Source organism: Balaenoptera musculus, chromosome 10, assembly GCF_009873245.2.
Source record: "Balaenoptera musculus isolate JJ_BM4_2016_0621 chromosome 10, mBalMus1.pri.v3, whole genome shotgun sequence".
Taxonomy (NCBI): Eukaryota; Metazoa; Chordata; class Mammalia; order Artiodactyla; family Balaenopteridae; genus Balaenoptera; species Balaenoptera musculus.
Window position 1 is genome coordinate 72,601,138 of NC_045794.1, and position 23,161 is coordinate 72,624,298.

Genomic DNA, 23,161 nt, shown 5'->3' on the forward strand with positions numbered 1-23,161 from the left:
ATAGTAAATGGTATAGATTTATCTGATGTTTAAAAAAAAAGAGCTTAGATAAACAAGGTCCTATTGTATATAGCACAGGGAACTATATTCGATATCCTGTGATAAACCGTAATGGAAAAGAATAGGAAAAAGAATGTATATATGTATAACTGAGTCACTTTGCTGTACAGCAGTAATTAACACAACACTGTAATTCAACTATACTTCAATAAAAAAAGTTTTTTTAAAAAGAGCTTTATAAGAGCAAAAACTCTATATGCTCTTGGTAATGCAATGTATTTCAACCTTGGCTCTACATCAGAATTGCCTCTGAAACTTTTTAAAAACATTTTTGCAATCCTATTCCTGAAGATTCTATTTTGATCGAGCTGCGTAGGGTAAGGTATCTGAATTTTTCAAAGCTACACAAGTATTCTGAATTGCAGCCAGTATTGGGAAGCCTTTTTTCTTCTTCTTTTCTTCTTTTTTTTTTTTTTGGCTTGACTGCCTCCTGAGACCCCATGAGATTCAGCAAAATGTCTAAAAACAGGAAATCAACCTCTTTCCCCCAATCCTGTCCCCTAGTTCTCTAACTAAACCCATATGGCATCTGACAGTTTTTGTGCAGTGCACACAATTGCCAACCTGAAACATAATTTAGCAAGATCTTAGGACTGTTACTCTCCTCCTAGGGGAATGCCTAAAATATATATGCTTGGCCCCTATGTGTCCTGGGAGTTGCAGGCAGAGAACTATTCCACAATTGCAATATCATCATCGGTGTCACAGGCAAGTAGTAATCATAATTTGAAACCTTGTCATGTCTGTTAGAGATTCATGTTGAGTAAAATTTGTCTAATTTAAGATCTCCCTTCTTTCTATCTTTATTCCAAAGCTTTGAAATATTTACTGGGAAGTATATCTTAAAACTAGTGTGCAATGAACCCTCATCTTTTTTATTTAAATTGTATATTTTTCTATCCCTGAATAAATTTGCTGAGGATTCGATATTAAGACAACCTTTTTAAAAGTTTTAATTAAATTATATGGGAATGTATCATCATTTAAGAGATCTGGGCTGCTGCATCTTAAGTAATACTATAGAATCCAGATAACTTGCACTCCAACCACATTCACAAAAATTTTTAAAAACAAAGTCACAAAGTTTTTTTCACAGGCTCTTTGCCCCTATGCCACCATGGATTCATTTTTGTTATTTATAATACTTGAAATAATTCTGGTAATCATGGTGATCCTTTTCACTTGTAAATCCTTTTTGCTTTTAGAGTTGAGCCATACTTTTTGAGTGAATTCCAAACCTGTGTGATTAAGGAAATAGGAGTAAGCCTTAGTATAGGATAGTAAAATATAGTGGGAAAAAAAGATGTAAATTTAATCATTACCTTTATTTCTCCCCTCTCATATCTTAACCCTTCCAGGAGCCATTCAAATAGTTTTTTCATGTCATATGTATATTTTCTGTTCTTATGGTACTTTATTTAATAATTTTCTAGTGTAGCCTTGCTCATAAGTTATAATAAGTTGTGTTAGAAGAGCTTTAAGGAGGAAGCAAGACCTATTGCCTCCTTTTGCATTCTTTTGATTTAGTGTGTTTGTTGCTAGAAACATGTCTTCTTAGTAGTTTACATTGAATACTATTTAGTGTATTTGCCAACAAATGATTTTTTTTTAATTTTAGATGATATTGGTGCTCACATGAATGTAGGAAGAACTTATAAAAATTTAAATAGAACCAAAGCAGCTGAAGAATCTTATATGACGGCTAAGTCGCTGATGCCTCAAGTAAGTAGTCATAAATTATTTCTATTGTGTCATGTCTGCTAGATGTCCATATTGAATAGAATTATCCAGATGGAAAATCCTTATCTATTCTTCAATTTGTTGATATTAAAAGTAAGTTGTCCAGTGAACCATCTATTACTGTAAGTGTTATAAAAGATTACATTTACTTTTATAGCTCACTTAATTAAAATTTAGTCTGTGAAAACCAAATTATATTATGAATTTTAGATATTTTTGATTACAAGTTATTTATGAGTTAAGTGACTTTAAATGAAAAGAATTTTATTTATGTGCAATAAGCACTGAATTCAGCATTACTCCTATCAAAAAATAAATGAAGAAAACAAAGTGATAAAATGAGTGGATACATCTCTGTTGCTATCTTGTGCCCATCATTTGCTATAATGTCACAAGTACAAGATTTCTTGGATATCCACAATGCAAAGTCAAAGTTAGAAAATCTGATACTGCCCTTGGCCAGCTAGCTGTGTGTAATCTGCAAAGATAGTTTACCCTGGGCTACAGTTTTCTCAATTGTAGTTTATATTAATATTGTATTAATAACAGTAGTAATATTGAAATGATTTGACAGTTTGCTAAATGTTTTAAAAACAGAGTTGGACCACATGATACATTAAGAATTATTTCAGTCCTAAGATCCTAAAGTTAAATTGTGTTCAATAAAGATTTTTATCAGATATAATTTATTATGTTCATTGAGAATTTGGGTTCATATATATTATATATAATAACCTTTACTTAACCCGAATAATCAGTTAATTAGAGAATTTTATTTCCTAACTCCACCAAACAAGTGAGGGTTTAGTATAACTCTGAAGTAAAATTAACTACCCTGTTATCACAACCAGGAAATATTTTGCTGACAACATGAAAGGTGACATGGTGTAACAAATACAGTAGACTGAGAGAAAAGATCCAAGTTCTATTCCTGGTCTGACTCAAACATACCAAGTGACCTTAGCCTCTAGAAGTTCTGATTTCTATGACTTCATAAAATAATACATATATAAAAATCTAACAGTAATCTATTGAGCTGGCATGAATGAAAAAATACAACCTTCATTGCTACTAAACAATAATTATTTTACTTACATTTTGTGGATACTGCAGATTATTTCACATTTTTTTTGTATTATTTTAGTATTGCAGTGTATCTTTTTATGTTCTATGTAAATTTTAAATAAAACACTAGGACTGCTTACTTCAGATTTTATTTGGTACTGAAATGTCAAATTATAAAAACACTTTTTTTTAACAGATTATTCCTGGTAAAAAATATGCAGCCAGAATTGCACCTAACCACTTAAATGTTTACATTAATCTGGCCAACCTGATACGAGCAAATGAGTCCCGACTGGAAGAAGCGGATCAGCTGTACCGACAAGCAATAAGCATGAGACCCGACTTCAAGCAGGCTTACATTAGCAGGTGTTGTAGTTCGCTTTAGGCTTTCACTATAGAAGATTAAAGCTGCATCTGCATATACTTTTAAGCTATTTTGACTAATTTGGCTTTTTTTTCTTCTTCTAGTAAATCTTAGTTAGCAACCAAGAGCATAGAAATATAGCCTGTTTTAGACTAACAAATTTAATTGATTTGATTTTAAATTGACAAGGGAGTCCATAACTTATAATAGCAAACTTAGGTTTATTTATACAAAAGGAAGGGTAAGAAAAGCTCCTCTTTAATTTCATTTGCTTCTCATCACCAAATTCATTTTTATTTAAAACAGCTGAAATTTACCATTTATAATTCTTAATTTTTAGAAAATAAGTTATTTTTACAAGAAGTTATTCTTAATTATTATAGAATAATTAAGAAATCATTGTATAATTAAGAAATCATTATATATAAAATTAATTAAGAAATAATTATATAATATCGAACTCTCAAGAGCTTTCTTAAATTAATACTGAGAATTGACTGGTTATTGTTACTACAAAGAAACTTTTTAGTTGCCAGTAAAAAAATTTTTGCAATACATGTTGGAACTTGATATATTTTCTCATGTAAGTCTTATCATTTGTATTGTACCTGAGGAAAATTTTATGTTAAACTTTGTTTTGCAGCCTACTCCAGAAACCTGATTATAATTTGTCACATTGTTTATATGGGGAAAATGCATTCAGAATTTAAGTTTTTGAAATAAAATCCGTTCATAGCTGGAAGCTGTCTTTGTTCAGCCTTATCTAGTGCTTGCTGAAATTCACTAAGTTTACTGGGGTTGTATCTATAAATAAAACCTGTCATATGTTAATTTATAAAGAATTAATAATCTCTGCATTTAAAAAAATCACATTTTGGACACTTACTCTAGAAATTGGGAATATTAATAGTTTTATTTCATGCCTATGCTAATACTTCAGGAAAGAGTAGTATTATAATAAAAGTAACTCTCATTTCAGTACTTAAACTGATTTGCACATATGTAAAAATGACTTTTTAAAGCTCTGTAACAGAAAATGTAACCATATTAGAATGATTTGTAAAATGATTTTCAAACTGTGATCATTAGTTCCAGATGTGTTCCTCAAAAGTATCTACAGGTGGCGCTATTGCCCTTCAGTCCTACCAGATCGGCTTTTTAAATTCCTTTTTTTTTTTTTTTTAAACGAATGGTCATTTTATAAGAATACCTCGAAGAAAACTAAATAATTTTCAGGGGTAAACAATTTCTAATGTTCTGCTTTTTGTGTAGTGAGACATTGCTAACAGATTTGAATACTGGAATTTCCCCATCACTACTGTATTTATATTCCTTCAAATGCTGTTACTTCATCTCCTGACAAATTGATCTCCCACTCTAGTTGCTATCATTTTTCTGATGTAGACTAGTCTGCTGTTTTTCAAGATATATTCAAAGAATATATTTTCTCTGTTCCCCTTTCTTGGATACCTCCCAACATCTTACCCTCTAGCGTCAGGCATGCTTTTTCCTTCTTTAATAATATTTGAAAACGTATCAAGCCAGATTTGCTAAACTAATGTGTTCAGGTTTAAGGACATTTTCAGTTATTTTTAAAAGAAAATTTTAAGAACCTAAGTTAAAAGGAAAGCTGTGAATATGTGGAAAAGCTTAAAACTTGTGAAAAATAGTATGTATAGACTGACATGGTAACGTAAGTGAAGCTGTGTTTGATTTTTCCACAGAGGAGAATTGCTTTTAAAAATGAATAAACCTGTCAAAGCAAAAGAAACATATCTTAAAGCACTAGAGCTGGACAAAAACAATGCAGATCTTTGGTACAACTTGGCGATTGTTCATATTGAACTTAAAGAACCAAACGAAGCCCTAAAAAACTTTAATCATGCTTTAGAACTAAATCCAAAGCATAAGCTAGCATTATTCAATTCTGCTATATTAATGCAAGAATCAGGTATGTTTTTTCAAAATATTTCTATATTTAAACGTATTCTAGTTTGAAATATAATAAAACCTAATGTTACCCGCAGCAAACACTTTATGAATGGATGGTTTATATCAAAACTGCGTAAATAATTTATAGGAATATTTAAAATACTTGAAGTAAACTTTTCAAGTAATAGCCTTAACATATATGACAATACTAATTGTTAGTTCTTCTGGTATATGTTAAAACTGATTTTTCAGACAATCTATTAAGCAATGCCATATTTATCTATTTTGTCATTTTATTCATGGAAATATATCTTATGTATAAATATACTATTCAGATCATCTGAATTTGTAAAAATTTTTGGGTAATTATTTCTAGGGAGCCAAGAGCATTATATGTTTTAGACAAAATAGTATTCTATTTTCTCTTGATTTATAAGTCCAAATACTTCTGATATCATTTTGTATCCAGTTTTCTGAGATGTTTTCTGTTTTCTGAGATGTTATTATAATTTCCTGTGTTTTCTATAAATTTAGCAAAACTAAATTATTCATCACAATAAATCAGGATCTTTGATACATTTTAGTACTGCTTCAGAAGGCAATATATATAATTTATAATCGTAATTTTTATGTTTGGAAAAATCTATTAATTGTTAGATACTTTTATAAAACTTTTGCAAAAAATGTAAGAATCATAAAATCATATTTTATAGCTAAAGAGGGCCTTTGAGTTTGTTTTTGCCAGTCATCTGTTTTGTAGATTAGAGAGTGAGGACCAAACAGATGTAATAACTACCCTAACTTTATATGGCTAGGTTAGTAACTAGTCCAAGATAAGAACTTAAGCCTTAAAATTTCACATTTTCTTTATTTATCATATTGTCACATAAAAGAATAGAGGAAGATCTTTATGCCTGTTATTCAAAAAAGCTAAGTTTAGGAAACTAATGTTTTTGTAAAGTTAGCTAACCTTAGTAATCATGAAAGGTGACCATTATCTGACACAAGACTGCACCCTGGGGTGTGTAGTTTTAGAAATTGAATTTCTTTGTATTTATTTGCAATAGAAATTATCTCAATAAATATTTGTTTCCTAAAACCTGATTTATATTTATAAGCTTTATATATAATGGTGTATTTTTACCTTTGAAAAGTCCTAAAAAATTTTAAATAACATACAAAAAATATCTGATTTAATAAGATTAGAACATTTTGTTTATCCAGTCATAGTTACTATTTGCTAAGCATTTTTTATGTATCTCATGTAATTATTAGAAAATTCAGTAGGTTAACCCAGACAAGTTAATAATTTGTTTAGTGCATAAAGTCATAACATTAACAGAATCAAGATTGAACTATGTTTTTGTTGGCAAATCCCATGCCTCTTCCTCTTAATTCTCTATTCTTCGTCTACTCCCAGTTAGAATCTAAACTATCAGGAGATATTTCATCCCTTTTAGTTTGTTTTTGTTTGTTTGTTTGTTTTCGTTTTGGTTTTTTTTTAATTTTATTTATTTATTTTTTATATAGCAGGTTCTTATTAGTTATCTATTTTATACATATTAGTGTATACATGTCAATCCCAATCTCCCAATTCATCCCACCACCACCACCCCCCAATGTGCCCCCCTTGGTGTCCATACGTTTGTTCTCTACATCTCTGTCTCTATTTCTGCCTTGCAAACCAGTTCATCTGTACCATTTTTCTAGATTCCACATATATGCGTTAATATACGATATTTGTTTTTCTCTTTCTGACTTACTTCACTCTGTATGACAGTCTCTAGGTCCATCCACATCTCTACAAATGACCCAATTTCATTCCTTTTTATGGCTGAGTAATATTCCATTGTATATATGTACCACATCTTCTTTATCCATTTGCCTGTCGATGGACATTTAGGTTGCTTCCATGACCTGGCTATTGTAAATAGTGCTGCAGTGAACATTGGGGCACATGTGTCTTTTTGAATTATGGTTTTCTCTGGGTAAATGCCCAGTAGTGGGATTGCTGGGTCACATGGTAATTCTATTTTTAGTTTTTTAAGGAACCTCCATACTGTTCTCCATAGTGGCTGTATCAGTTTACATTCCCACCAACAGTGCAAGAGGATTCCCTTTTCTGTACACCCTCTCCAGCATTTGTTGTTTGTAGATTTTCTGATGATGCCCATCCTAACCAGTGTGAGGTGATACCTCATTGTAGTTTTGATTTGCGTTTCTCTAATAATTAGTGATGTTGAGCAGCTTTTCATGTGCCTCTCGGCCATCTGTTTGTCTTCTTTGGAGAGGTGTCTATTTAGATTTTCTGCCCATTTTTTGATTGGGTTGTTTGTTTTTTTAATATTGAGCTGCATGAGCTGTTTATATATTTTGGAGATTAATCCTTTGTCTGTTGATTCATTTGCAAAAATTTCTCCCATTCTGAGGGTTGTCTTTTCATTTTGTTTATAGTTTCCTTTGCTGTGCAAAAGCTTTGAAGTTTCATTAGGTCCCATTTGTTTATTTTTGGTTTTGTGTCCATTACTCTAGGAGGTGGGTCAAAAAAGATCTTGCTGTGATTTATGTCAAAGAGTGTTCTTCCTATGTTTTCCTCTAAGAGTTTTATCGTGTCCGGTTTTACATTTAGGTCTCTAATCCATTTTGAGTTTATTTTTGTGTATGGTGTTAGGGAGTGTTCTAATTTCATTCTTTTACGTGTAGCTGTCCAGTTTTCCAGCACCACTTATTGAAGAGACTGTCTTTTCACCATTGTATATCCTTGCCTCCTTGTCATAGATTAGTTGACCATATATGTGTGGGTTTATCTCTCGGCTTTCTATCCTGTTCCACTGATCTATATTTCTGTTTTTGTGACAGTACCATATTGTCTTGATTACTGTAGCTTTGTATAGTCTGAAGTCAGGGAGGCTGATTCCTCCAGCTCCGTTTTTTTCCCTCAAGATTGCTTTGGCTCCCCTTTTAGTTTTTGAGGCACTTTTGCTGCTTTAAAGGAAACGAAATGAGCTACCATTTCAGTGCTCATACACGTCTTTCCTATGAAAACTTTGAGATTTTTTCTTTCTGTTTTTTAATTTAGGTACGGCAATTAATTGTTTTGATGCTGTCTTTTTGTAATCTAGATAAATACTTGCAAGTGGCTTTGTTCCTCAGAATTATTCATTTGCTCATAATATAATTTTTTTTCTTTTTCAATTCTTAGGTGAGGTTAAACTCAGACCTGAAGCTAGAAAACGACTTCTAAGCTATGTAAATGAGGAGCCACTAGATGCTAATGGTTATTTCAATCTAGGAATGCTTGCCATGGATGACAAAAAGGACACTGAAGCAGAGATGTGGATGAAGAAAGCCATAAAATTACAAGCTGATTTCAGAAGTGCTCTGTTTAATCTGGCTCTCTTGTATTCTCAGACTGCAAAGGAATTAATGGCTTTGCCAATCTTGGAAGAGTTACTCAGATACCATCCTGATCATATCAAAGGTCTCATTTTAAAAGGAGACATTCTGATGAATCAAAAGAAAGATATACTTGGAGCAAAAAAATGTTTTGAAAAGATTTTGGAGATGGATCCAAGCAATGTGCAAGGAAAACACAATCTTTGTGTTGTTTATTTTGAAGAGAAGGACTTATTAAAAGCTGAAAGATGCCTGGTTGAAACATTGGCATTAGCACCACATGAAGAATATATTCAACGCCATTTGAGTATAGTCAGGGATAAAATTTCTTCATCTAGTTTTGTAGAACAGCCAGTATTCCCAGCTGGTAAGACTTCAGGTATAGAAGGAGACAAAATTCCAACTGAAAATGAAAAAGAAATCAAAAGTAAACCCAGACCCACACAGATAATAAAAACAAGTGATAATAAAAGTCAGTTGAAATCCAACAAACAGTTAGGAAAAAATACAGACAAAGAAACACCCCACAAAACAACAAAAGAAATCAAAGAAATTGAGAAGAAAAGAGTTGCTGCTTTAAAAAGACTAGAAGAGATTGAACGTATTTTAAATGGTGAATAGCATTACCCTTTATCACGTGACAGTGGTTTCAAAGAACTTCAGTCTATATCATGTGATTACTTATACTGAGAGCTTTGAAAAATAGCAAGGATACTAGCAGTCTATCATAAGCTGCCTCTACGTAGGATCAAAATAAGATTTTCATTAAAGACCCTTTCATTACCCCAGGGTATGTATTATATATGACAGTAGTTTTTAGAGTTTTGGTGACTATAGCAGAAATTACAGGTGGCAAATTTGTATCTTTTCTTATAGAAGAAAGATTCTTTCAGCAGAATAATATTGATTACCCTCAGTTAAAAACAATCTGAGGCCTGAATGGTAATCCCATGGGGGCAAATCCAACATGTGCTGGTTTATTCTGTGAATTCATATTTATTAGCTAACTTCATTTTTCCTTTAACTATTGGAATTTGACTATGGATTTGAAAACATTTATTGAACACATTCTTTTTCTTCAGTAACCGTCTATTTCTAAGGGACTTTGCACTACAAAAGAATACTGGCTGGCTTTCTTTATGTTGTATTCTTTTTTTGATTTTTAGAAGGAACGCCAGATTAAACATTTTAAAATAAGTCATATGACATGTTAGCTTAAGAATGTATTTTCATAACTGTGTGCCTGTCCTTAACTTCACTCTAAATGGCAATTTTTAATCAGGTAAAGTTTTAAATACATATACGCACACACATTTCTGATGGTGCTCATGTATACTGTATTTTCATTTTTTTCTGTACTGAGGGTTTCGCAGCATGAACCACATAATCATGACTCTTTGACTTTTATTTCCCAAACTATTCCTGTTTATTAGGGTCATAGTCATATTGAGAAGTCCCAGTAACTATAACTTGATTAAACTTTTGAGCTAAAACATAGTAAGTTTCTCTTTCATCTTAGTGTTATCTTTCTAGTGTTACTTGAATTTTAATTTTGTTTCCAAAAACATACCTTAATTATTCTTAGATGCCTTAGATACCTAAATTGAGTCCTGTTTAACTGAAGGCAAAACAATGTGACAAAGTTTATTTTTAAACACTAAGTTCTTGATATCTTATGGTGTATATTTTTATTAAATATTTATTTTGACTGCTGAGCTTCCACAAAAAATTTAACGCTGTTTTAAGTCCATCAAGTATGGAAAATAAATTGCTATTGCATTTTTCTATACATGCATATATTATGGTTTAACCAAAATTTCATCATTTTTGGCCTGTTGTCCAGCTAGAAAAAAGATAATTAGCCTAGTATATGATTAATAAATTAGTCAGTTGGTTTTAGCAAATTTAAACCTGAAAAATGTTAGTTTGAAGAGTAGATACAAATCAAATTTATTAAATCTGACTTTTTTCATGAGTTAAAATGCGTTTTATAATACCTAATAAAGTTGGCTTTAATTTAAAATGTTAAATCTCAAGCTATCATCTTGGGATAGTAACTAATTTCTAATTATGTAGCATTTCAAAAACTGTATTTCTGTTCCTTTGAGATAATTAATTTCTACTTATGTTTCAAAAACCATATTCCTGTAACTTTTTTCTTAAAAGGATGTTTTATAAATAGGTCATAAGAAACATGGTCTGCATTAAAGACCTACTCTTACTAGGTTCTCTGAGGCGCTGTCATAGATTATTTTTTAGGCAATATAAAGCAAGCACTGACACCACTGGTAGTACATTTTTGATTCACTAAAGCAATACCTGATTTCAGTTTTTAAATTATAGCTTTGTGACTCCAGATATAAGGTGGAGAATACCTCATATACCATGACTTGAAAAATGAAATTGTTATTGTTACATTCTCTACATATATCTTGAGAAGAAGTTTGAGTTTGATCTATTCTGTTATTATATCAAGTGAGGATATTTCAAAAAAGTAGAAGGAAATCTTTTATGACAGCAGACCATAATAAAAGCTTTGAGTAATAATTTAGTAAAATTATGTAACTATTCAAAAGATAAAAGATATATTAATATCCAATGATTTTTATAGTAAAAAGAATTTTCTCCACATGCACTTAGAACAGTGCCTATAATGTGGGAAGTGCTCATATTTTGAATAATTTATTTAAATCAAATTCACCCTGAGTAATCAATAACTTTTCCAAATCAGTGTTTCTCAACCCTCATTTCATATTAGAATCATCTAGACCCCACCCTAGAACAATTAAATCTGAATTTCTTATGGGTAGAGCCATGCTTCAGTTTTTCCAAAGGCTCTCAGAGTGATTCTAATTTGTAGTCAGGGTTAGGGACCACTGCTCTAAATTCCTTCAAGAAAATCCTCTTATCTCTCCCGTGTTAACTTTTAAATTAGTGATATAATCCAATTAATTTTGATGTTTTAACTTCCATAAGGAATATGCCCTTCTGATACCTAGTATTTATTCCATCTTAAGTTCCATCAAGCTTGCTTATGTGTGAGGTGATTATTTCTTCTCTTTACATTCATAATATAAATTTTATTCAAGCTGTTCAGGTGAAAAAGGCAATGGGTAGTTTTTCCTTTGAAACTGCCATTTGGGGGAAATGGAGGGTAGGGACATTTTAGCCCAATTCACTAACCTGTGTTTCACAGTTGTGAGCATCTGTAAGTTTGAAAAAGAAAGCTTATCATAGGTTTATGTACTAATAAGGGGATGTAGTTTTAGTTCTTGCTGTTTTACAAAAGAATCTACTCCCTCGGAGTTCTAGGAAAGCTTTGACAATCCCCAAGGGACAATTATGCTACTCCTTCACTCCTTCTCAGAAGGAAGAATTAACTTTTTCTCATAGTGCTCCTATATGTGTGTCCTTACTAACATTCAGAATTGGGAATTTTATCTTATAATAATTATTCCAGTAAGTAATTTTATGAAGTTGATGACTTGGAGGATAAAGCAAATATGTTTGCAATTTTGTCTTTACTTTTATGTAGATGTTTGGTATGTGAATTACTCAGTTCTATTAAAACCTCATGCCTTTCATCTAATTTGAGCTCTCAACTTCATGTTACAGAATGCTTCTTTAAGGATGCTTTAATGAAAAATATTATGAAAATATATAGATTTGTATGTCAGTTTATACTTCAGAAATCCATATATTTGTCATATTTATTTTTTTAAAAACCTAATTGTCTGCATGACTAAATCGTATTTAAAATGAAAACTCAGATATATCTGGTACCTTTGCCTAGAGTTTTATCTTTTGGAAGATGTCAGCCATCCATGTTAAGTTTTCGTAAAATAGTTGATAATTGTATGCATTTTACATTACTGTGGTGTCTGTGTGTACCATATTTCTAAATATTCAGTATTAAATTGATACTTTTTAAAACCTTATCCTGAATTGCCTTTTAGTGTTAAAATGAAAAATATAATAGCATATCAAGAAATTTCTGCCCCCACAAAGAAAGAAGAGCTGGCGGGTAATTTTATAAGCAATGACCTGAGAAAGATACATGTTAATTTAGTTCCTAACAGTGATACATTTCCAACCCAGAGTGACAGAAACTCAGTTAAGAAAATGAGACAAACTCAAATGTGAAATTTTATATACATACACAGTTGGAAGTCAGTGTAGTGAAATAATTAGGAGTTTAAGTTATGAATCTACCTGGATTCACATACTGGTACCACCCTTGCTAGTATAACTTAGGGGAAGTTGCTTAACCTATATGTCCTCAGTTTCCCCATCTGCAGGTTGGGGAAAATACTTTCCTCATAAAGTTATTAAAAGGGGAGATATATATATATATATATATATATATATATATATATGTAACATGTATGTTACATATTTATGTGTATGTATTATAATGGATATATATATCTCTTATAACAAATTGGCAAGTATCTTTTTCTTTTAAAAATTTATTTTTATACAGCATGTTCTTATTAGTTATCTATTTTATACATATTAGTGTATATATGTCAATCCTAACTGCCCAATTCATCCCACCGCCACCACCCCCCATCCCCGCTTTCCCCCCTTGGTGTCCATACGTTTGTTCTCTGCATCTGTGTCTCAACTTCTGCCCTGCAAACCGGTTCATCTGTACCATTTTTCTAGGTTCCACATATATGCGTTAATATACGATATTTGTTTTTCTCTTTCTGACTTACTTCACTCTGTATAACAGTCTCTAGATCCATCCACATCTCTACAAATGACCCAATTCCATTCCTTTTTATGGCTGAGTAATATTCCATTGTATCTATGTACCACATCTTCTTTTTTTGGCAAGTATCTTTATAAATAGTGCATGCTCAGCCATGCATGGTGTAAATAGCCTTTACCAAAAGTTTTGACCACAACCATAATTAACGTCACTCAGTGAATTGTGATTTTTTTTAAGCCATGAAAATTATTTGATGTGATTGGCTTAATTGTTTTTATGTGTCTCCAAGAATGAAACAGTTTTAACAGCTGTAACCAGTGGTACTGATGGATCCATCCAATGTTGTCTTTATTATATTTGATTGTAGTTTGATAAAGTATTGCATTGTCAGACTAGAAAAGCTAAAGAAACAAAATATTTTTAGGTTTGCTGAAGACTGGCCTTATTTATGGACAGCTTTCCAACAAGCAATTATTAACTTTTATCAGGTATCAACGTCTGTTTCAGGAACATGACAGTATGTTTACATGTCAAGTTTTGTTTAATTCTATGACATTTCTAAATTGGTCTGTTTAAATAAATTCAGCAGATGGAAATATGTTATATATTTATATTAAATATATTAATAGATTTAAATTGCTTAGGACAGTTCTTGGCACATAGTAAATAATAGATGTTAGTTATTAATGTAATTGCAAGATTTGGGCTTGTATTTGATGTTTATTATTTGATTTATATATGTGTTAACAGAAGTAATGTCAATGATGGTCATGATAGCAAACAAATTATTAGAAATATAGTATGAATGCTTGTTCCATAGGCATCAGGTACATAAATAACCTAAAATAATATATATTTATTAAGTATTAAGTGTATAAATTTATTTAATAAATTAAATTATCAAAATGCACAAATAACTCAAACTAAGACCTTAAAATTGTACTACCTCACTGTTGCTCTTCACTGCCATTAGGAGGTAGCATAAGATGAGATATTAACACCTAAAAGTCTCTGAAGACTTGATACTTTTCTTGATGAATTCTGTGACTATAGTAATGGATAGCATATTTCCCACTAAGTAGCATATATATTCTGTAAGAACCTGTTACCTTCATGTTTCTGCCTTGAGCAGAATACCCCTTACCAAACCATTCTACTTTGCCCTTTCTTAAAGACTTACATGGTTAAAACTCAGTCTTCTTTACTCCTTCTTTCCCCTGTGGCTTTAGTTTCTGATATTAGGAGCATATTCTGATTAAATTAATCCTTACTAAAGTATGGGTGATGGGTGGCCATCTCAGCAGTTAATTCAAGTGAACCTCTTGCTTTGTAAAGTTGCAGGCGGTGTAGTAGGATCTATTTGAGGAATATGGAGTTTCTCCCCCATTCTTCCTAAGAATTGAGGGAGAATTCTGCATAGAATTGAAAGAGGCCACAAAAAAGATCTGTAACCACAGCAAGGCCACTCCTGACCAGAGTCCTGTTTTTGGTGGGCTCTGGCAGGTGACTGCCCCTTGGAAGTGGAATCAGCGTAACTGGGCTGTCAGCAGAATTGCACCTACACCTAATAGCGATATCTGTAAAATTAATTCCTGGGCAGTAGATATAGTGTGTACATTTAAAATGGTCCCTTTGTATGACACCATTTCCTTAGGTGGATCTACAGTGTCATTTGCAGGCTTTTTCTCTGCTTATACCTTAAAATCTAGTGTTCTCTCTTCCCCCTCTTCTTGGAGCAGTGGTTTTAGCTATATGTGATTCCAAATGTCCAGCCCAGATTTTCTCTATGCCCCCGACCTATGAGTCCAGTGGTCTACTGAACATCACATCCACAGGCATTCATTCCTCCCATCCTCTCTTCCAAATCTCATGCCTACTGGATAATAAGTTTACTCTAAGAAAGAAAATATATCCAGCTTAAAGCAGGGAAGGGAGGTAGAGTCCAAAGGGACATGAGATCTTGATAATGGTATAGTATCTACTCAAATACTCAAAACAAAGTTTAAGACACCAATAGGGTAAATAAACATGATTATGGGACTTAGGTTAAAAATAGATAATACAATTATACACAAAAAATTTATGGCTTGTAATCCATCAGAAGAAAATTCACTATCCAATGAAATGTAGTAATGAAGACAGGGCTAATAAATAGAAAGTGCAGTACAAAAGACAGTGTTAAACTAAAGGGCTAATGCAGCAGTAATTAAAGTGAATGTAAATGGGTTAAACCTAACAAAATAGGGTTTTTTAAAATATTTTAATTATATTTAATTATACATATATATTACATTGAATTATAAATACAAGGTCCAACAATAAAACTATGACAAGTCTACCAGTAAATATGAACTAAAACAAGCTGGGGTAGCAATTTTAATACACAACAAAATAGAATTGAAGGCCAAACAGGAAAAAAAAATGCATAAGGGAAAATGAGTGGTGTATACTGGTAAAAGGAACAATAGAACAACAAGATATGTCCATCACGAATGTACATGTCTTCTAACATTACAATCTAAAAATAAACCAAGCAACAACAAACAACAGTACAGGGAAACAGATAAATTGTAACTGGATATGTTAAAACCCTCTGAGAAACTAATGGATGCAGCAGAGAAAAAAATAAGCAGATAAATGCCTAAATAATAAGTTTGAACTACTAAATTTATGTAGAATTACTTGACACATGGAGAATACACATTATTTCCTAGCACATATGGAATATTTACAGGAGTAGATTATGTATCAGGCCACAAAGGAAACCTTAATAAATTCCAAAAGATGAGATGATGTTCTTTGACCATAATGCAAATGTTCATAGCAGTTTTACTCATAGTAACACAAAACTGGAAACAAGCCAAATGCTCGTCAGCAGGTAAATGGAAAAATAAGTTGTAATATATTCCAACAATGAATATGTTTCAGCAATTACAAAAAAAAAAACACCTGACATCTGCAACTATATAGATGAATCTCTGAGCAGATGAAGCCATACACAAGAGTACATTATATACAATTTCATTTGTATGAAATCCCATGACAGTTACAACTAACCTATAGCGGATGCCGAGAACTACAGGGTTGGGGCCAGGGGAACTTTTTAAGAGTATGGAAATATCCATGACCTAGTATTCCCACTCTGAGTTGCATAGACAAAAGAAATACATATAATGTGCACTAAAAGACAGCTACAAGAATATTCTTAGGATTATTAGGGCCACAACAAATAACCAAAATATTCATGAAAAGTGGAATATTTAAGTTGTATAATTTAAGTTTTGACACAAATTAACACACCTGTGGAAAAAATCGCCACAATTATGATAGTGAACTTATTTATCACCACTCAAAATTTCCTCATGCCCTTTGAAACCTTTCCAGTTCCATCCCTGCCTTCTAGCCCTGTCCCTAAACTACTGATCTGCTTTCTGTCTCTATAGATTAGTTTACCTTCTCTACAATTTTATATAATGGAATCATACATTTTGTCTGACTTCTTTCACCATTTCTACAAATGGCCATTTGGGAATTTAGTCCTCATTCACTATTAGTCCACGTGTTTCTGGAGGTGTGGAAGCCAGAGCATATGACTCAGACCTAAGTCATTCAGCGCTTGGTATTGACCCATCTACTGTGATTCATTTGGAAATGGGAACTTGACCAAACCAAAACGAATGGAATTACCCATGATTTTGCTAACATTTTATTGACTTAAAATGAGAGAGAATGTAGGTTTATATTTGTGGCAGCCATCTTCCCACCGTAAAGAGAGGTCCTATTAAGAATGGAGTCAGGACAGAGTTAGGCAGATCACTGAGGTAGGAAATTGGGTCACAGAGATATTGTTGGAGACCTGGTCCAACTGCATCTGAAAAGACAATAAAGATAACCAAAGTGGAAGCAACTTGAGCTATATCTGAGTGGTTGTGTGAACTTTTGAACAGGGACTAGACCTTATATGTAGTCTGGCCAAGCTCATGAAGTCACGTGAAGGGCAGTGTGGGCCACTCAATCCAAGTCTTGGAAGGTAGCAGTTTTAAGTGTAAGACAACTGGTTAAACTGACTGTCTTGTGCTGAATAAGGAAACAGGGTGAGAGACCTGGTTTTGAAAAATTCAACTTATTAGAGCCTTTAGGAAGGTCAAACAAGAATGAGAACGTTTTAAGGTGGATCTGTTCTCTCTGCAAGCGGATCAGAGAATATTATTTTAGTATAACGATCCTTTCTACCTGCAGTCTGAAGTCTGAGACAGCTGCTACTACAGTAGCCAGATTGGCAAGGGTTAGCAAGCCAGAGTCTCTGCCCCAAACTAACATTGAGTCAAGCAAAAGCAGAGGTGGGAGACCTAGCAAGAATGGTAGATGAGGAAATTGTAACCTAGTATCTCAGGTCCCTTTCACATTCTTCCATTTAAGCAAACGTTGCCCGAGGCAGGGACAAATTACTCCTATTGAGAAGATGCAGTCCAGAGGTACAAATAGTAAGGAAAAGGACATTCAGCTCAGGGCCAAAGAGATTGGCCGTGCGTTGTGGCTGTATTAGGTTCCTGGGGCTGCTGTAACAACATACATAAGCTTGGATGGTTAAAACAACAGAAATGTATTGTCTCACAGTTCCAGAGACTAGAAGTTTGAAATCAAGGTGTTGGCAAGGTTGATTCCTCTGGAAGCACTGAGAGAAAATCTGTTTCATAACTTCCTCCTAGCTTCTGACAGTTGTTGGCAATCGTTTAGAAGACAGGAAATCCAAGGGTGATTTCCAGATTTAAAGATTGACTCTTCTTGATATCTCTTTGTTTACTATCCCTTGATATAGAGTGAATGGAAATATATTAAAAGTATATCAAGAGTTTAAATAAATTTTAGAGAAATTAGAGAAATCCCAAGCCTTACAAACAAGAGGCTAGGGTTGCTCAAACCTTAAAATAATCCTCAGGCTCCAGAACCTGAAGTTAAAGTACACTGATAAAGAATTACAAGAGGCATCTCAGATGTGGTCATGGAAAACAATCGTGTTAACTCAATAGATTGGATTGTCAAAGCAGACTCATAAAATCATAGATCTTACTTTACACCAAACTTTGTATCAAAAGATATAAGCAAACACCAAGTATAGGTAAGAATCCATAAATTTCAGGTTTGCCTACAATAAGAAAAATAGATGGGTCAGAAATATCCTACTAAAACATTTTGTAGATAGGGAATCCCTGTGTGCAAGGGGATCTGGTGGAAGTCATTCTTTCCTGTTGTCTCCACTAGGGAAGAAGTGGTTTATTGACCTGTGATTAACCATTTTCTCCTCAACAGTGGAAGAAAGATCCTTCCAGAGAGCAGATCTAGAACAGCCAGACTCGTTGACAAAGGAACTGCATTTCACTTCTAGACTGAGGGGTCCTTGCCTTATACTTCACATAAGATACAATGTAAGTTATATACCAGAAACTGCTTTGTGTTGTTTCCCTTGCCCAATGGCAGCCTAGGAAAAAAAGTGTGTTTTAGATGTTTGGGGATTCATTAAACTTACTATTTAGCATTAGTTTTCTAGGCCAAGAGGAGTTAGAGAGAAGTCTGGCTGAGAGGACTGTGCACCAAACAGATATTTTGGGCTTTGAGCTGTATCTGTAAATGAACAGGACTTTAGGTGTTATTGCTTTGGGAAGGTAGAGGAGAGTGTGTTTTCATTGGGACATAGCATAGGTTTACTACGGAGGCAGAGATATTTTTGAAGGTGATTGAATGGGAAGATGGGGTAGACAAATGAATGGATATTTCCTTGGTTGTGTTTGTTTGCTATTCAACAATTCACCCTGTTTCTAGTACTGCCACTTGGAGATTCATTCAGGGATGCGCTATTAGAGGGAAGAAAGTGATCCACACTGAAAGAAATAAGTGTATTTCATCCCCTGGACTATAGCCATTTGTAACCATGAGTTCAGGAATTTGTATGTGACAGAATTAGTAAGATGCTGGAACTTCCCAAAATCTCTTCCTCTTTTCCATTGGATTTGACTGAGAGACAATCTAAGTCTGGAGTTAGAGCAGCCACCTCCAAAGAGAAGACATGGAATCTGGCAGTAAAGGAGCACGATGAATGAACAGAATCAAACAGAAAGAATCTGGGTCCAGGTGACATCATTTGGTCCCCAGTCAAGATGCAGTAGAACCCAAAAACTGGATTTTTTAGATACATGAAGCAATTATTCTCCTTTTGTTCTTAAACTCCTTGGATTGGATATCCTGTTATATGAAATTAAATAAAACCCACTGATATAGTTTTTTAAACATTTAAATACATTTCAATGCTTTGTAATCCAAGAAAAACTTTTTTCAAAGCAACATGTTTTTCTGGAGTCAAGTCTGACATTAATCAAAGACAGATTGGAACTGATAAAATTGCTCAACAGGAGGGAATATAGGGATTATTTTTCACATTTTCTGGGTTTTGTATCCTCTTTTAAAAATCTGCAAAAAAATAAGTCTGATTAATATGCCTTTAAAAGTCCTACATGATCCTCCTCCTGGCTTAATCTCCTGTCTCTCTCCACTTCACCCATTTCACTCCATCTCTACCACCTTCTTGCTGAGCTCCCACCCCAGAGCCTTTGCACTTCCCATTCTCTCTACCTAGAAACACTTCTTCCATGTATCCACATGGGTTCCAAAAGTCATTTAGATTTCTTCTCAAACAAAACTGAACACCAAAAACAATGAAAAATTGAAGAATGCGTAAGTGTAAAGACCTATAAAAGAGGTAACAATTGATTATAAGCCAGACCATAATAAATGGAAAACTAAGTTCTTGAAAGAGAATTATTAAAAATGAAAAATGGAAATTAATTACCATGGAGGCCAAGTCTTCAAAGTCCACAGTTTAGGACACTGCCTTCCTAGAATGTATGTTCCTAGGATCAGAATATACAAGGGTAACTGTGGGAGGTTGTGGAGATTTCAGGGACTGGAGTAAACATATTATGATTCTATAAAATATGTTCTTTTAATAATTCTCTCCTCTGCATAGTGCTTTCTTCTTTTTGTTGTGTTTTCTTTTGATCGTTATTCCTTTGTCCTTAGTTATCTTCCTTCCAAGTTAGCTTATATATGGGATCACATCTAGGAACACTCCTGAGAAGAAGGTCTTTGAAAATCTTGAATAGCCAAAGATGACTGAGGTGTAGCTCAGAGGATAGGGTCTGTGAGGTAGACAACATTTTACTTGCTACTTTTAGGCATAGCTGGAATGATGAGACAGAGAAATGTAGGCCCAAGTTTCCATGCAGTGGCAAGTAGGAAAGGAGCAAGTAGTCCCTACTCATGACTTTAAGCAGAAAAAGGCAAAAAAGCCCTTGAGGCTTATACATAGTTTAGAGCTAGGACTTGGGTGGACAGCAGAGGTAGTTATTAAAGTTCTGAAAGCATGCAGACACATTTTGAAGATAGATTTTTGTTTTTTTCTTTTGTGGTCAGCATTGCTCCTGGCTGGTATGGATGGGATCAGGGATGAACAGGAGCCAGAGGTAATTTTCCTTTTTTTTTTTTTAATTTATTTTATTGAAGTATAGTTGATTTACAATGTTGTGTTAATTTCTACTGTACAGCGAAGTGATTCAGTTATACTTATATATACATTCTTTTTCATATTCTTTTTCATTATGGTTTATCACAGGATAGTGAATAATTCCCTGTGCTATACAGTAGGACCTTATTGTTTATCTATTTTACATATAGTAGTTTGTATCTGCTAATCCCAAACTCCTAATTTATCCCCCACCACCCGCCCCTGCTTTCCCCTTTGGTAACCATAAGTTTGTTTTCTATGTCTGTGAGTCTGTTTCTGTTTTGTAAATAAGTTCCTTTGTATTATTTTTTTAGATTCCACATGTCAGTGATTTCATATGATATTTGTCTTTCTCTGTCTGACTTACTTCACTTAGTATGATAATCTCTAGGTCCATCCATGTTGCTGCAAATGGCATTATTTAATTCTTTTTTATGGCTGAGTGATATTCCATTGTTTATATGTGCCACTCCTTCTTTATCCATTCATCTGTCAATGGACATTTAGGTTGTTTCCATGTCTTGGCTGTTGTGAATCAGAGATAATTTTTAAATGACTCAGCAAGAGGAAACTCAGGCACCTTTGTGGTGGCCTGAGTACTTTTCAAATTAAATATTTGGTGAAAACAGAGAAGTTGAGTCAATCAAGCCACAGTTATTGAATAGAGGGACACTGAGTCCCTTATCTTTAGATCCTATTGCATTTCCCAGTCTCAGAAGATCTAGAACAGGGGTTGACTGTGCTGTTGCTAACATTAAGAACAGTGCTACTAGTATTTCTTTGTATTCTCATAAACCCCTTCATTGAAGGTACATTAGTGATTGTGCATGTGACTTTAAGTAGCCTGACCGATACAAGTACTCAAAATCCACTTAGTAATAAACAATTTGTAATGGGCCATAGGTCCTTTAAGTTCATATGCTTCAGAAACCTAGGTGATTAGATGGAATTTAAATAATTCTATTTTTTCTATCTATAATACCTATATTTATTATTCAGAAAGTTGTTTGCTAAATATATTTAAATTAAGAAAGTATTTATTTAGGTAATAATAATTATCATTTATTGACAGAAACTATTCTAGGAGTCTAAGTACATTTCTCATTTGATCCTCACATCTAAATAGATCAGATTATAATTTCTATTTTTAAAATGATAGAATTGAGGCTTAGAGAGGTTAAGGAAAATATCCAAGGAAACAGCTAATGGAAAACTCAGGACTTGAACTCAGATGTATCTGACTTTGAAATTTGTTCATTCCACTAGGCTGTTCTCCCTCAATTACATGTTCCCAGTTTATTGCTGAGCACTTGTTTTTTAAACAAATGTTTATTTGCATAATAATAGGTGTCATATATTGAACACCAACTACATGCTAGGTATTGTGTTAAAAAACTAATATTCTTGTCAGGTTTACTTCATAATGTAAAAACAGACATTTAATGAAGAATTAATTGCAATAATATCTAAAAGAGTACATATATTTAAACAATTGATCTCAAAAGGTTCATGCTATGGGAGGCATGAGAAAATAGAGCCTAACTCAGAAAGAGTAGAAGCAAGTAGTCTACAGTCACTCTTTCATGTGCCCATTGGGTGGAATGATAGGTAGAATGGCATATATTATTTACATTATTTATCTCTCTCTCTTCAAGAATGCAAGTTAATTCAAGTAATTTCCATGTAACTAGAATGAAATTTCAGTGTACTGCAAACATGCAACAGAAGTATTAAGTTTATTTCTTTTGCCCTCAAGAGTCACTTTTTAGCACAATGCCCACAGTACTCTTATATGATGGAGTGGGAACAGTTCTTTGTACACTATGTCATTTAGTCCTCAGGACATGTCTATTAGGTAAGTAGGTATTAGTTCCATTTTACAGGTGGAGGACACACAAGGTTCAGAGAACTGGCACTTGCCCAAATGTGCAACCATACAATGAACTGTTTTTATAAAAGTAGGTTAAATATGAGTAAATAAGTGTGTGGATCAGCTGAGTGTCTTCTCCAGTTAGTTATGAGTTCCCTGCTATAGTGATTGCGGTAGGCTGAATAATGGCCCCCAAAAGATGTCCATGTCCTTATCCCTGTAATGTGTAAAGATGTCACTTTATATGGCCAAGAGGGCGTTTATAGATGTGATTAAATTAAGGATCTTTAGATGGAAGATTAGCCTAGTTTATCTGGATGGATCCAATATAATCACAAGGGTCCTTATGAGAGGGAGACAGGAAGGTCAGAAGCTGAAAAGGGATTAACAATGGAAGCAGAGGTGGTTGTGATATGCTTTGAAATGGAGGAAGGGACCATGAGCTAAGAAATGCCAGCA

General features: G+C 33.4%; 1 protein-coding gene across 1 annotated transcript in view; it reads left to right on the top strand.

The window, feature by feature from the left end:
- Positions 1–12,495, top strand: part of TMTC3 (transmembrane O-mannosyltransferase targeting cadherins 3) — a 63,745-nt gene extending 51,250 nt beyond the window's left edge. The window contains 4 exon segments of the mRNA XM_036866474.1: positions 1,679–1,782; positions 3,062–3,231; positions 4,954–5,180; positions 8,364–12,495. Of these exon segments, the coding sequence (XP_036722369.1) occupies positions 1,679–1,782; positions 3,062–3,231; positions 4,954–5,180; positions 8,364–9,178 (1,316 nt within the window). The 3' untranslated portion in view covers positions 9,179–12,495.
- The last annotated feature ends 10,666 nt before the right edge of the window (positions 12,496–23,161 follow it).